At 51.1% G+C, this 16,098-nt stretch overlaps 4 protein-coding genes across 4 annotated transcripts; all 4 read left to right on the top strand.

Moving 5' to 3' along the window:
* Positions 1-155: 155 nt before the first annotated feature.
* Positions 156-5,881, top strand: BO66DRAFT_412976 (uncharacterized protein; the record flags this gene model as incomplete). The annotated part of the gene is made up of 8 exons (XM_025649387.1): positions 156-1,012; positions 1,077-1,410; position 1,702; positions 2,106-2,992; positions 3,059-3,697; positions 3,731-4,589; positions 4,623-5,506; positions 5,537-5,881. The coding sequence occupies 8 exons, from the start codon at positions 156-158 to the stop codon at positions 5,879-5,881; spliced, it is 4,806 nt and encodes a 1,601-aa protein (XP_025502040.1).
* A 1,909-nt stretch (positions 5,882-7,790) lies between these two features.
* BO66DRAFT_393231 (uncharacterized protein) lies at positions 7,791-8,572 on the top strand (the record flags this gene model as incomplete). The annotated part of the gene is made up of 1 exon (XM_025647709.1): positions 7,791-8,572. A coding segment is annotated over exon 1 (241 nt), but the record flags the coding sequence as incomplete, so codon positions are not given.
* A 1,931-nt stretch (positions 8,573-10,503) lies between these two features.
* On the top strand, positions 10,504-13,447 carry BO66DRAFT_130971 (uncharacterized protein). Its single transcript, XM_025641992.1, has 2 exons — positions 10,504-11,295; positions 11,404-13,447. Exons 1-2 carry the CDS (start codon positions 10,839-10,841, stop codon positions 13,356-13,358), a joined length of 2,412 nt encoding a protein of 803 aa, XP_025502038.1. The 5' UTR covers positions 10,504-10,838; the 3' UTR covers positions 13,359-13,447.
* A 745-nt stretch (positions 13,448-14,192) lies between these two features.
* BO66DRAFT_393228 (splicing factor ESS-2 family protein) lies at positions 14,193-15,964 on the top strand. Its single transcript, XM_025647708.1, has one exon. It carries the CDS (start codon positions 14,285-14,287, stop codon positions 15,719-15,721), a length of 1,437 nt encoding a protein of 478 aa, XP_025502037.1. The 5' UTR covers positions 14,193-14,284; the 3' UTR covers positions 15,722-15,964.
* Positions 15,965-16,098: the final 134 nt, after the last annotated feature.

Here is a 16,098-nt window from a genome sequence, read left to right as displayed (position 1 = left end):
TCTTCACTCACCATAGCTATTTGTTGTACAGCTCAGCCCGCGTGACCATGTGGAGGGAATGCTGACCTGGAACTATAAATCTCAGGTCGTCCCGACCATAAAACTCCTACTGTCCAGGCAAGATCCCTGGTTGTCCATCCTCAGCTTATGCCATCATGGAACACGATCTTCGTCAGCGGAAGCATGTGAATGCGACAGCTTCTTCTGTGAACAATAAGTCTCATGCTTATGCTGATGCTGAGCCACGTCTAAAGCATGGCCTTGCCATGCAAATCTTTCGCTCCCTCTTGCTCGCAACATGGTTCAACTGCTGTTGCGTCGCCATCTTAGCAACACAAGTCATTGGCTCCCCACTCTATCTGATCAGCAAGGATTACTACTATGCGTACATGGCGTACACCAAGCAATCGTTTGGACTAGTGATCACGGCTCTTACACAGTGGGGTTGTCCAACCGTCGTGCGCGTTAGCGGAGACAAGAGTGTGCGGAACCAGATTCACCTGGCGGAGGATGGACGGTTGCGAACAGATTTCCCAGAGCGACTTGTGATGATCGCTAATCACCAGGTTTATACGGACTGGATTTATTTGTGGTGGGTCGCATATACGAACCAGATGCACGGCCGCATCTTTATTATTTTGAAAGAATCCCTCAAATACATCCCCATCATCGGCCAGGGTATGACTTTCTATGGCTTCATCTTTATGGCTCGGAAGTGGCTCTCGGACAAGCCACGGCTTCAACATCGCCTGGAGAAGTTGAAGACGCAGCACTCGGGATCTCAGTCGAGTTCGCCACAGTATGATCCCATGTGGCTGCTGATCTTTCCCGAGGGAACGAATCTGTCGATAAATACCAAACGACGGAGCGCAGAATACGCGGCGAAACAAGGGCTTCCAACTCTGAAACATCAAATTATTCCCCGGTCGACTGGCCTCTTCTTCTGCCTGCAGCAACTGCGGGGCACCGTTGAATGGGTTTATGACTGCACTGTAGCCTACGAAGGACCTCCGTAAGTGACCTGGCTATTCCATACTTCCTTCACAAGCTCTAATCAACTCTGTTCATTCGTGCAGAAAAGGTAGCTTACCCGACAAGTACTTCACGCTTCGGTCAACGTATTTGCAAGGTCGACCACCGACATCTGTTAATATGCATTGGAGACGCTTTGCGGTAGCGGACATTCCACTTGACGATCAAAGCGAGTTTGATGCCTGGATCCGAGCTCGCTGGGCCGAGAAGGACCAGCTTTTGGATGAATGCTTTGAAACCGGCCGATTCCCTACCGAATTGGGAGGCTCTATTGTTGTTGGCACTGATACCCCAGAGCAGACATCTGCGGCAGCCACCGGATATGCTGAGACCCAGGTTCGACTGGGGCACTGGACTGAATTAGGCAGAATATTCATGGTATTGGTGGGCACTGCCTTACTGTGCAGGTTACCTAGGCTATTCGGTCTGTTTTGAGGCTGTCAAATGGAGCATTGCAGTGAGAGGAGTAATCAACTCGGTCGGAAATTTTGAACATTATCATGATATGAAGCGATGCACTCAGAGCCATGACTTCTTTCCTACTCTTATACTTCCTTGACGACATGATGAGCATTATAAGTGTACTAGACCCGGCATCATGTAGTGCTAGTTATCAGTCCATGCTTAACAGACGTTGATGCATTAATATGTTAATATGACCAAACTGAGAGTAAAATTAGAGACCAACTAGTGACTGGTGTGACATCTCATGAGTCGAGACGCCAGGCCGACCTTAGCCACATCCCCGGCCGTGTGGCGGTGCTACCTTTCCAGCCTCAGTTCCCGTCTGTCTCCAACTCTATTCCATCCAACCCTGACCAGGTATTAACCCTCGACTTGACCAAACCTCCGATACGCGAGCGACCAACTGCTCACGTGTCCAGCGTCTCCATTGCTATTGTGACTCGAAATCGCTCCTCGAAAGTGCTCTTCTTGCTTGTTTGATCAGCCAGAAGAACCTCCTCCGCGCTGCCCGTTCAAGCTACCGAGTCGACTCCGAACATGACATGAGCTGAGCTGCGTCTCTTTTAAGTCAAGCACCTTTCGCCTTCTTTGATCTTTCTCCACCACAGCCTGCCTACCCGGCATTGCTTATCCCAAAGCTATGGCGTCTTCCCATAATGGCCACGCCAATAGTACCAACGGCGACTCCCTACCGGCTACGAAATCGCAAGCCAATCTTCGCTTTTCCGACATTCCTTCTGCGATCGATATTCCCGCGTCGACACTTGACAGTGAAGTTGAGGTCAGCCTTGAAGTTCTTCCCGACGATCCTACCGAGCTGTGCACCCTTTTGGAGAATGAGAAAGCCGCCAAAAACTTTTGGGTGACTATCGCGCTCGCGTATGCCAAACAAAACCAACTTGATCATGCGATCGACATCCTCAACAAAGGGTTGGCCTCCGTCGGTCACGGGGCGATCAAGGAGAAACTTGGGCTTTTGAGTTGGGTCTGCTGGCTGTTGATGCTCAAGTGTCGGCAAGCGCCTCGTGTCTTGAACGACTCCGAGATATACACAGATTCTAAGACCAAGGACTACTACCTACAACAAGCGACATCTACACTGAATGAGGCCTCGCGACTTAATCCAGCTTTCCCCCCACTGTTTCTGGCGCGCGGTGTTCTGTCCCTCTTGCGCGCGTCGATGCAGCCTCTGCGACCCACGCGCACTGGCGGTATCGATACCTCTGAGCGGGCCGAGTCGTTACGCCAGGCACTTAAGTGCTTTGATGAGTCGTCCAAAGCTTTTGGTGGTCGCAATGCAATGGCGATTCTTGGCCATGCACGTGCGCAGTATATGTTGGGTCGCTATGCAGAAGCATTGGAAGGGTATCAGAAAGTATTGATGAAGATGCCTGGGCTACGGGATCCTGATCCCCGCATTGGTATCGGCTGTTGTCTGTGGCAATTGGGATTCAAGGAGCAGGCGAAAGCTGCCTGGGAGCGGGCGCTTGCATTGGTGAGTGGACTCCATCACATGGTGGGCGAGAAGAATATCAGGCCTAACTCTTATACATCATTATAGAACCCCGATTCAAAAGTGGCCAACATTCTCCTTGCAGTCTACTATTTATACGACAGCTCTCGGCACTCCACCACAGACCCTGCCTTTGGTTCCTTGTACAAAGTCGCCATGACACAGTACACGCAGAAAGCATTCAAATTGGACAAAGAGTATCCGATGACATGCGCTCTGTTTGGCAGCTACTTCCTTCTACGCAAATCATATAGCACCGTTGAGAGTCTTGCCCGCAAAGCCATTCAACAGACGGACGTGATGCCGATTGCCAGTGATGGTTGGTATTTGCTCGGTCGGAAAGCACACTATGAAGGCGACCTCGGTCACGCAGCGGAGTATTACAATCGAGCGGATCAGGCCCGCGGTGGCGAGAACGGCTATCTTCCTGCCAAACTAGGTAGTATACAAATGCAGGTTTCCAGCAGCAAAGATCTCGACGGAGCCAAGTTCCGGCTGGAGAAGATCATTCAACAGACCAAGAACCCTGAGAGTATGATTTTGCTCGGTGCCCTCTACGCGGAGGAAGTGTTCGCAGCCAATAGCAAAGACGACAAGTCTGCCGAAGTGAAGAAAGCTATCGGGCTTCTGGAGTCTGTCCGTGCGCTCTGGAAGGACGAGAACAAGAAGATCCTGCCCGATGAGTCAGTCTTGGTGTATCTGTCCCGCCTGTATGAACAGACCGCCCCCGAAAAGAGCATGCAATGCCTCACCCAGCTGGAGGAAATGCAACTCGCGGAGATCCCTGAAGAGGAACACCCCGAAGGAGTAGAGGACGCGGAGCAGATCAAGGTTGCGCTTCGCAAACAGCTACCTCCGCAATTACTCAACAACATGGGCTGCTTTTTGTATCAAGCTGAGAAGATCGAGTTGGCTCGGACTATGTTTCAATCAGCGCTGGACGCCTGCGTCAAGTCCCAGGAGAAGGAGAGTGAGCTCGACATCGACGCCCTGGTGACCACCATCAGCTACAATCTGGGTCGCACTTACGAGGCGGCCGACATGCCAGACGATGCCAAGAAGGTATATGGAGGCTTACTGGAGCGTCACGCCGACTACACAGAAGCCAACGCGCGATTGACATACATCGCTCTGCGCCAGAGCCCAACGGAAGAGGGACCCAAGAAGATGGCCAGACTGTACGAGGCCGACGCGACGAACCTCGAGGTACGGGCCCTGTTCGGCTGGTATCTGAGCAAGTCAAAGAAACGCGCGGCCAATCTGGCGGAAGACCACGAGCAGCGCCACTACAAACACACCTTGCAATATTACGATAAGCATGACCGGTACTCGCTCACGGGAATGGGCAACATTCATCTGTCGGCAGCGCGTGACATGCGACGGGATACGGACCAAGACAAGGAAAAGCGGCGGAAGATGTACGAGCGTGCGGTGGAGTTCTTCGATAAGGCCCTGCAGCTGGATCCGCGGAACGCCTACGCAGCGCAGGGTATCGCGATTGCGCTTGTAGACGACAAGAAGGACCACGCGTCGGCGGTTCACATCTTCTCCAAGGTCCGGGATACCCTGCGCGATGCTAGTGTTTACCTAAACCTCGGCCACGTTTACGCAGAGCTCCGCCAGTTCACGCGATCGATCGAGCATTACGAGGCTGCGCTGTCCCGCGACCGGGCTCGTGACGCGCAGATCCTGGCCTGCTTGGGCCGTGTCTGGTTACTGAAGGGCAAACAGGAGATGAACTTACAGGCCATGAAGACAGCGCTTGACTACGCCCAACGCGCGCATGCCGTTGCGCCAGGCCAGGTTCACCTTGAATTCAACATCGCCTTCGTACAGAACCAGATCGCCTCCTTGACGTACGGTCTTCCGGAGACGCAGAAGACGGTGCAGGACGTGCAGGATGCAGCGGATGGGCTTCACAAGGCCGTGGAAACATTTGGGCGGATTGCGCAAGCCAAGAACCCCCCCTATCCGGCGAGTGCCTTGGAGCAACGCGCCAACATGGGTCGCACGATCATCAAGCAGCTTGAGCGTGCCCTTCAGAGCCAGAAGGATTACGAGGAGAAGAATGCGGCCAAGCTCCAGCAGGCGCGCGAGGCGCGCGAAGCGGAGATCCGGCGCCGAGAGGAGGAGGTGCGCAAGGCGCAGGAGGCCGAGCGAGAGCGCAAACAGCGAGTTGCCGAGGAGCGCCAGCGCATGGTTGAGGAGGCTCAACGATTGGCAGAGCAGCGCGCCGAGGAAGAACGTGCTCGCGAAGAAGCGGAGCTGACTACCGAGTCGGAAACGGGCGCCAAGGTGAAGCGCAAGAAGCGGACAACGTCGAAGCGTAAGAAGAAGGGCACCGAGGACGACTTCATCAACGATGGTGGCGATTCACCCCGTCAGGCGAGAAGCAGCGGCAGTGAGAGCGAGGGTGAGACGGCACCGAAGAAGCGTCGGCGCCTCGAGCGTCGGGCTGGAGGCAAGCTACAGAGCAAATTCAAGAGTAGCGAGATGGTCGTAGACTCGGATGACGATGACGACGAGGCAGTGGCTCCGGCGGACGAGGATCAAGCGATGCGCGACACGGGGGCGGATGATGAAGAGGAAGAGGAAGAAGTGGTACAGCGGCGCCGAGCCAAGGTCACGCGGCGCGTGGCTGATGATGACGACGACGATGAGGAGGATGAGGATGCGAATGCAGAGGTTGGCGCTTCCGTGGCTGGAAGGGGCGCAGGATCTGGGGCTGAGCCTGAAGAAGAAGGTACAGGTACTGGGGCCGAGGACGGAGGAGCTGCTGTTGGGGGCGATGAAGGTCATGGAGATGACGGGGATGACGGGTTGTTCAGTGAAAACGACGCAGAGGATACCATGATGCAGGATGATGAGTGAGGTCTGTGATCGTGTTGGATTGAGTTGGGAATAAGGTGAGGGGGCGAGGAAATACAAGAAACAAATCAATTGTAGTATTAGGGCATTTGCATTTTGTAACATCAACTCTTCTACCCTATCTACTGGTAGGGTCTTTTCTCGTTTGTATTAACTTGTTGTCGCGACTATATTAAGCGAAGTTGTCGTCTCCAAAGGCCTACTGTACACCAGTTCATTTGTTGTACTGGGTGATATACACAAGCAGAGAGATATTTCTATGCATTCATTTCAGGGGATGGAGGGTTGGCCTGAAAGAATCCAATTAAAAAGTTAGTTCTATCATAACTGGTCTACAGAGCACCTGAGGAGTATCTGAGTTAGTGCTTATACAAATTATTGGTGAGTGGTTGGTATATGGACCCTGAAGCCGATCGATCCCCCTTTCTTTTGGATTTCAAGTCAGTGGCTGGTGCAGCCCGGAACCCGAACGAGAGTAGGGCCGGGCAGGGCCGGGCAACGATGAAGCTATTCTTACATCAATTCACCGTGGCTGTCTATTATTCTTGAATAAAACTACGTAGTAACGAACGAATAAGTTAAGTTAACTACCCCGAGTAATGTTGTTCCCTCTCGTGCAAGGTGGAGGAGGAGACGGCTAAAAATGGCAAGCCCTGGTGCCGGTCCGGTCTAGCCCCAGAGATCGTCAGGAGGTCGAACCATGGAGCCAACAAAACTGGGAGTCAAAACATGAGATGGTGCAACACGCTAGGGAGATGGATCGAGTTCATAAAAGGTAGAAAAACTAAGAAGATCAGGAAAAGGGGGGGGGGCTGAAGTTTGAAAGATCTGAGACAGTGGTGTGGCAGATTTGGCCCGACTGATAGATAGATAGATGGATGCTGATGCTGATGGTGATAATGACAGTTGAGGTTGGGCGATGAGATGAGAGTCAAAACACAATACATACAGGAATAACACTTAGTGTATTGTGTATTGTATATGAAATACATTTTCTCTGCTTCTGTAATTAATCTCCATTCATACTCTACTATAAGAAGAGAGCTAACTTATCGATGTTAGCACTGTTTGATTGCTCAAATTGTCAATTGATAATCAACAATGTGAATTTGATATACAATCGAACGTACACGCCCCGTAGATTTGGTATGCTATGCAATCAGTCCCGATTTCTGTAGGAGCTGCCGAGTCATATACCGAGTACTGTATGAGTATACTTATGGGGGGAAGAACAGAAAAGAAAATAAGAATCGGAACTGGAACGTGCCTGAGCTGCACGAGCTTCTGCAGGTATTGTACCCCAAGCGGTGTGCGTCCTTCCTGTTCCTGACATGATGCAGTCTTCTTTGGTGTCACCCAAAAGGAGAGTTTCGCGTGCTTTTTTCTCCTTTCTTTCTTTTTTTTTCCCTCTTGGTTTACCTTGTACCTTTTACATCTCCATCAATTGAAGTCCTGTTGGCTGGTAGTTCCAGTTAAATGCCGAAGCCACCTTAAGACAGAACAGTGAGACACTCGAGGCTTTGATTCGGGTCCGAGGCCGGAAGCGCAGAAAGAAGGTGGAAGAGGCGGAGGGAGGCAATAAGGTAAGGAAGTGACAATAATACTAACTAAGTTACCATCTTTTAGTAATAAGGAACAAGAACAACATTCATTGCAGTGATTGCACACAATCCAGATCCCCGATTCTCGGTTTCAACTACTGTACTTCCGTCCCTATTATTCATACAATCACATTTTGAGTGAACCCCGGCTTCCTGGTCATTGCATGAATCTACGATGGGTCCGACCAGGATGATCGCGTGTCGATTCGATAATAATAATATGATGAGTCTGATCCATCATCCCACCACGTTAAGTGGATATCTTTACGCCCCCGCCCACCTTTTTAGCCTAGGAAAAACTACGGTACCTGGTCTCTCCTTCCGTAGGTACAGCAGCAGCAGCAGCAGCAACCCGCGGAATGTGATGGAAACTGTCAGCCCGATGGAGATTACCGACGTCCCGTCGTGGTATTGATGGCGCCCCGTCAGGCTTCCATCCAGGTTCCCAGAACCATGGGTCAAAGAGCTACTCTTCCCGCGTTTGTGAAATGATACTTGTTGACATTTCGTTCCCTTGGGAAGGACATCCGATGGAATCCGCTAGGTATGCCTGCTGCTACTGCTGCTGCTGCTGCTGCTACAATTCGATCCCACTCAACTCGATTCGACATCCTAGGCCCACAGCTAGGCATTAGCAAAGTTCAGCCAGGCCGAGAAGCTCCCGTCAGGCGTCCAGTCAAGCACCTAGAATCTAGGGCTAGCATGACTTTCTCTGGTGAGTGGTGGAGAGGACGTTGGAACGGGTCCGACAGCCAGTATAAGCGAATGAAGATCCGGTGGTGCCTGAACTGACGTCTCGTATTGTCGGAACTGGGGCTGAATGGAGTCCTTGATCTTTCTCTCACTCAGTATCTACTTATGCGTAGACAGACATGACTGTCGAGTTGGTGGATGGACTATCCATCCAGCCACTACTAAGTTATTGCATGATATGTACATTCTGTACGATGCAAATTACCTAACATTCCCGGAAGTTGGAAGTGTGTACAGTACCTACAAATCTCATACATAGATGCTGAAAATGCGCACACATGGTGGATACATGCATGCGAGTCCCTCACTGTGCCTTCAAGCAAACGATCAATGGAAGGTAACATTGAGCTAATGTCTCGTTCAACTTGATGTCTGCGAAACTCTATGGTGGCAGGATCCTGGGACTTTCACTGTACTGGCCGTCCGTACAGTACGTACCTGGGTGCTCCTTGGGGGTTCGGACGTTCGGACAGTTTCCAGCTCAGCTCGTGTATCCATCTCTTGTTGCAGTGCAGGGCAACCCCCCCCCCCCCGCCCCCTCCCCCCAAATATTTCACTGCAAAATCCACCGCCGATACTTACCCAAGGATGAGTTCTCCCCGCGTGATCATCGCCTGCAATCCAGGGCTGGAGGGATCGTTATTCTATCTCTGCCCGTAGCATAGAGGAGGAAGAGGAAGGGCCCGAAAACCTAAATCTCGAGGTCCGGATTAGTGTATATACGGACTTACGTAGGAAGTGGGAGTTTGGGAAGGCTATGCAATATTGACATGGGCCATTACTTATACATGGTTATATAAATTGTAATTGACCTACGAGTAGAAATAGACCGCACGTAGTCTCGAGACTACACTCAGGATAATGCCGAATGCCGATCGAGCCAGCAGAAGGCGGGTTCCGTGGGTCAGAGTGGGCAACAGTTGAGGGATTATCAGAAGGCAGCGAGCGTACTGTACAATACTTACATACGCACCGGATATTGTCCATGATCTTTGACCGATTTGTTAAAAGCTATCACTCATACTTTACTTAGTAGTATTTCCATGGAGGGAGATGGATGACCTGGACCTTCCACCCCCCCCCAAGAACCTGGTTCTTCTCAACTGTTAAACAGTGCGTACCAATCGTGTACCATGTAGCTAGGTATATACAAGATAGTATACTGCTGAAAGCTCCGCGTCGATTATAAAGTTCCAGTAGCCCACAACTGGGATCGGAAAGGTGGGTATTATTGTTACTTGGAAGGAGGTGTTGCGGTAGTCTTGGTAGAAGAACATTTATGAATGGATTCTACAACAGACTTAGTATCTACTAGGTATCTACTCCAAATCAAATCAACTACGTACTTGACACCTTACTCTATGCTTGTAGTAGCCGACGATGGCGCAAATTATAAATAACTCAGGCCATACGAAGTAGTAGTTAATTCTTAGGACGGCGGACAAGTCGACCCAATAGGGGAGGCTAGAGCAGGCCGGCCCCCTGTTTATTAACGGCATCGTGAGAATACTATTTACTGTACTGTACTGTACTGCACTGTATTGATGTGTTAGGTTCCTAAGAAGTAACAATACCTGACTACAACCTTAGACCCACGATACCTGCAATTTTCCCACTTCCCCAGCATCGAAGTATAAGTTAGTTAGTGTTAGTCTAGTTGGCTAGTCATGGTTGTGAAAGTCGAGTAGTACTGTACAGTGTAGAGAGTACGTAGTGGTAGTAATGAATTCATTTTTCTCCCTTTTAAAATCATTGTTTATCTTCGTCTTTCTCCTCCTCCACCACCTCCACCTCCACCACCTCTTCTTTTTCTGCCCCTTCAACCCTCTCTCTCCATATAACGTTAGCCTCAGTTCTTCTTCTCCTTCCTCTCTCCTTCTATCAACGTTGAATCATTCTTTTATCCAATCCGGCCCCAGTCATCCTTCGTTATAATTTGCAGTTCTTCTCGTACTGTACATATCTACACGAAAAGTGGTGTCTTGAAATCGGTCTTACCCACTCGAACTTCTTCCATACATAGTGCCATACTTCTTTCCTTTTCACAGTTACAAACACATATCTATCTCCTACGCCCGGTTCTTCTGTCATTTGACCTACCTTGGGCTGGGTGCTTCAACGGTCCTGCTGCTTCCCAGCCTCCCAATTGTGCTCTTCCTGTTCTGAAATTTTGGACGTGTTTCTCGCATCCGTTTCAACCCTCGATCTAAAACAACTCCAGAAACTTTCCGCCGCACGATACGGGGTTTTTCCTCATCTCTCCTCCTTCATATCCCCCCCCCCCCCCTCTCTCTCTCTCCCCGTGTCGCTCATCCGCTCCTTCTATAAACCCTAGCCTCCTCCCCCAATCGTTCTTCCTCCTCTGCGACTCCGCTTCAATCCATCACATTGTCCCCTGTGCACGTGAGCTCTTGTGTGCTCTTATCATGGTCCAAAACCAAGTCAATTCTTCGCAATTGGTGGCTTAACACTTGCTCGGCACCGCAGCACATTCACATGCTTGGCCCGCACCTTGTCCTCTCTCAAAAAACCATCTAGATATCCTTCCTCCACAGTCAAGTCAATACCTCCTTCCCGCGACTCGTCCCTCTGTTCCGGCCCGCACCATGTCTCAGCAGGATCTGGACCGTGCCTGTGGCCGACCGCCCAGCAATGGCTCCCCTGAACAGTACCCGGTTCACATCCGTTCTAGATCTACCGCACATGCGCAAAGTCCAAAGCGGTTGTCTGTCCTGGGCGGCCGCTCTCGCAGCAATACCACAAATTCCGCCTCCTCTCGTCGTTCACCGGGTTCCTCAATGACCTCGGTCGAGGCTTCCTCGTTGCCCTCCTATGAGGACCGGGGGGACCGGGCCGGTTCGTCGGCTGGCTTTCGCTATGACCGTTCAGAGAGCGTAACGAAATCGCTTTTATCGCGCGGAAGTCGCATTCTGCGTCGCCGGGGAAGTAAGTTTCACATAGTTTCAACGCTGGACGAGGAAGATGAGGTGGACCGCGAAAAGCCCCGGTTTGAAGTTTCCGACCTCTTCAGCCGGCATCATAAGCCACGACAGAGTGACGCACGTAAGTCCCTTCCAAAGCCTACCTTTCATCCTCGTTCACGGCCGTTGTTTCACGCGGGGAGCCTTATCTAAAGTTCGCATGGCATGCTCATGCTGATGACCTGCGCAGATGATCAGCTGAAGAGCTTGATCTCAGACCCGTTCGACTTTCACCACCTGACCCACACAAGTCCATCTCAGTTCCAGTCCCTCGAAAAGGCTCGCGAGACTGACTTGGTCACGGAATTTTCTGTTATACGTGCCTCACAAAGACCTGTCACCAATCTCAAGGGCATCCAAGCTCAAGATCTGCATTTCCAGGATTTTTCCACGGAAAATCTCAATCAATTCGGGGCAGCTATTGCCGACAACGATGTCGCTACTGACACATTACCAGTAAGCCAGCCGGCGTCGCCGGGTGGCTCCTCGTCTATCAGTCCTAAGCAGCGCGACATTCAGAGACGACCAGAGTCGCGCGTCTTCGAAAACTTCTCACGACCTGTTCCCAGTTTTTCCAAAGGGCTAGGGGAAGCAACTTCTCCGCCGAGGGCTGCTTCACCTAGGCTTGCGTCTTCTCCTGAGTTGCCTGAGCCAGCCCCTCGAGCTATTGATGAGATTTTGGGCTTGTCCAGCCAGCCAACATACCCTGAGCACGTATATTCACAGGATGGTGACGATCTCAGTGATGATGTATATGGAAATGCTTCATGGTCCCAGCTACACGTGCAGAATATGTTTCCAATTCCCGCCGCCCATGCGATTACCACGGATGCTGGCCACGAGGGTCTTGATGTGAGGACCTCGTCCATGTCTCTGACCACCCTGTCCTCTGATTTGGAAGGGGTTCCAGAAGAAGAGGAAGGTGATGATGAAGCAGTTGCGAGCTTGAAGCATAGGGTCGAGCCTGACTTTCCCATTGCCGAGAATTCCTCTCAGGCAACCACGGGGCTCAGCTCGCTCCCATTGGCCGAGTCTCAATCAGCTTCCGCAATTGGTCCTGAGCTGTCTGTATACGTGACTCAGGATTTAGCAAGGAAATTGTCTGAGGCACTTGGCTCTCCTACCCTCCCCAAAACCCGACCCACTACAGAAGCACCAGTGACTGAACGGACAAATTCGGAAGTTGCCCGGAGGCGGTCCTCGGTCGCCACGCGAACTGTTCCTGGGAACATCTCTGACTCGTGGGATGCTGATATCGACTATTGCTATGAGCATGCAGCCGAATCGAATTCGAACTTCGACTGGACTCGCAATTCCGTCGATGAGCCACGAGCGGATATGACGGTTGAGGCCGACACTACGGCAGATGGAGACAAAACCACGGTTTCGTTCAATCGTCTGAGCGCCACCGCCGTATCCGCTACGGACCGGGACTCCATTCCCTCATTCTCGGAAGTCAGCTCCCACATGGCTGTTACTCCTTCCACTGCTGAGTATGACGCCGGGATGTCTGTTTCCCAGAGAGACAGTGATTACTTCCGTCCTGTCAGGTTCGGGCCTGCCTTGAGCAAGTCAATGAACCCAGAGTCCTTGTATGAGGACTACTTGACAGCAGATGCGGAGTCGGATCGTCACTTTTCGTTCTATGCGCAGCAAGGTGTAATTCAGCCTATCGAACATTCCATCTCCCCTCGCAGCAGCTTCTCCCCGATCAGCAAGTGCAATTCCCAGGAAAGTCTGATCTTATCCCGCGCGGCATCGATTGTGCGCAAGCATCGATCGTCCGTCTCGACCGCTAGCGTCCCGGACCTAGTGCATAGTCTGGCAAACAGCCGCGAGCTGATTCCAACTGAAGAGATCCCTTCAGGCGAATATACTGCGAATGGGAGACCAGACTCCTCTCACCATAGACAAACCAAGAGCCTTGCACGGGAACTTGAAGCACAGATGCTGTACCGTGCGGAACCGGAGGCAAGCTTCGAGCCTATGGGACCGGGTTCTGCCATCATTCCTTCCATCCACGACCGAGCCAAATCTACGAGCGAGGCCGAGGCGGCACCCTTAGCTGTCGCGGCTGCTTCTAGAGTCGCGCCTCGTCGTAAAGGGAGAGCATCTTATTCCCTCTTTCCTGCAGCTGCGAACTGAGATATTGTTCGGTCAACACTCTGACAAAGCGACACATCTAATCCCCAGCTTCCCGGCCTTTCCAATTTGAAAGATTGTATGTGTGTTGAGTGTCTTCTCGATTTGTTCTGCCATAGAACGTCTTCCACGAATTTATGATTTCAACCCCTGTTTTAGCGGAGACTTGATTTCAGTTCTTTTACTCTCCCGGCTTCTGCGACGACAATCTGTCTTGTACATTTGCATACCAACACTGCACGCCATGCTCTTTGTTTTCATTGTCCATCTGCGCTTCTCTTGCATTTCTCAGCGATTTGTTCTGTCGTAAAGAAAAAGAAATCGGGTGTTTGCCACTTTTATTGGGTATAGGGATCTGGATTTGGTTATGAGTGGTGTTCAATTCGACAACACCCGCTTGGTGCAGGCTGCATTTCAATCTAAAAATGTTCCTTCGGATCCATGGCCGTGACTCGATCAGCTTGCATGTATGCTCAACTTTACTTTTGCTTGTGTTCTCCAACATCGATGGTTGCTCGGGTTCTAGTTGCATTTCATCGAGAAGAGAAGGAGATCGGGGTTCGTTTCTGGAAGGAATATTGATAATCATGGGCGATAGGCCCAGAAAAACAAATGAGTTAGTGTGATTCTGGACTCAAGTATCAGCAAAACTGATTTTGGGTACTGTAAGGGATATATGTAGTCTATCTACCGAGATGCAAGCTGGATTGGAGATGCCATGACGATGATCCTCACCGCTTTCCGGCGGTATAGCATTCTGCCTGATTTTTTCTAAGCATTGCCTTCGCCCACTCGCTCTCCCTTCCCGTGCCTCTTTTCTATACATTCACTCACTTCTTATCTTTCGTGTCAGCATGCATCTCATATCCATACCTCGCACTCCGCAATTTCCCCATAGATAAGAATTCCTGCATACTTATCAGATTCAAATGATGTCTGAGTCCTCGCAAACCCTAGTCAAGCGTCAAAGCAACAGCAGCTTGATGCCTCCTCCGCCTCCACCGAAGCGCATCAAACGACCGGCCACCGTGCTTGATGAAGATGTCTACACCGACGCTCTCTCCGAAATCATCGCACGCGATTATTTTCCTGGTCTACTGGAGGCTCAGGTGAAGCAGGATTATTTAAATGCATTAGACTCGCAGGATCAAGAGTGGATTGCAAGTTCAAAGAAAAAACTATCTGATTTGGTGCAAACTCCTGGAAAAGTCCGAACTCGCCCTGGCTCTGCCATGACACCACAGTTCATTGGAACTGGAAAGCCAGGGGATACTCCGATGACCTGGGGCGGTGATACGCCTTCGTCGATGACGTCTGCTTTCTCATCCGGAAACCATTTACCAGTTTTCGAAACACAGCGCCAAGCCCTAGATGTGAGTCGGCTGGGGTTGCTGGAGTTTCAAGCCAAGTACACTAGCGAGGACAATGAATCCTTCAACAGGTTATTAGACAAGCGAAATTCCAAGCATCGGGAGAAATATGCCTGGCTATGGAACGGGAACAAGATTCCGACCGCGCGACAGATCGCCCATCATCGACAGGAGGCCAAGCGGATTGCGGCCCAGGGAGGTAACCCAGATCAGAACAAACAGGCATTGATCAAGACCGACCTGAACGCTCGACCTGCTCAGCCCGACACATGGAAGATGCGTCCGGAGAATTCACTCATGTTTGCGCCTTCATCCGTCGAAGACATTCATGAGACGGCTCAGCAGAAAGCGGAAGCTGCATCTCGAGCAGCGCCTAAATGTGTGGTATACCAGAACACTCGTCTTCCGAATGAGGCTCTTCATCCAACTTCGGGGACTGTGCCTCCACCTTCGCCATCGATATCGGCTATCAAGGATGCTATCGCCGGACGTCCTCGCCCGACTGATTCAGAGCCAGGGTACAATGGCGGGGAAACACCCCGAGTGAATGGATATGCGTTTGTGGATGAAGATGAGCCCGAGTATGACCGTCCCTCACCCAGGGGCGATGGCTCCATAACGGACGATTTCTACTTGCTCGGAAGCGGTGATGCAGTTCCGAATCCGTTCCAGATAACAGAAAATCGCAGACGGGAAGATCTTCACCACCGTATGGTTGATCGGGTGGCACGGACGAGACGTGCGGAAAAAGTCACCCGCGAGACTAAAACTCCTGTGGCAATGACCCCCAAATTCGCCAGCAGTCCGCAACTCGACTTTGGGCAGCGGGCACTAGGTGCAGCTACTCCTGGGACAAGAGCAGGCAAGATGCTGACACCTGCAGGGCAAAAGCTGCTCAATCAAGTGGGAAGTACTCCCCGCCCAGGTGGTTTGTTTACTGGTTCGTCGTCTAATTTGAGGAATATGTGGACACCAACTCCTAGGAGATTCAAATGATGGTGCTCTTCTTATCTTGCCGTTTCTATTTTCTTATCATTTCTCGTGTCGTCCAATTCCTTTGTTATGAGCGTTTCTCTCTCACTTGACTAGATACCACCACACAAACAACGGCGTTTTGCATCGAAGGTTTGTCAGTTGCCATTATGATCAATGGTAGGATATATTGCTGGCCTTGAGTGCCAGCTTCTCAACTTGGTTCTTTTCTTTCTCGGCAACATAGGGATGTAGGCAACTAGTGCTTGTACGCGTCTTTCTATGCATTCATTCGGCAAAAGCTCTTGATCGCCGCCAACTAGCGTATTTGAGGTTGTATTGGCGACTAGGAACCTGTCCCCATCGCTTGAATCGAATTTGAGATGCCTGAAGTCGAAGGG

Source organism: Aspergillus aculeatinus (assembly GCF_003184765.1).
Source record: "Aspergillus aculeatinus CBS 121060 unplaced genomic scaffold BO66scaffold_36, whole genome shotgun sequence".
NCBI classification, from domain to species: domain Eukaryota; kingdom Fungi; phylum Ascomycota; class Eurotiomycetes; order Eurotiales; family Aspergillaceae; genus Aspergillus; species Aspergillus aculeatinus.
The sequence above is the reverse complement of the archived record's forward strand: the minus strand, read 5'-3'. Positions and strand labels throughout refer to the sequence as shown.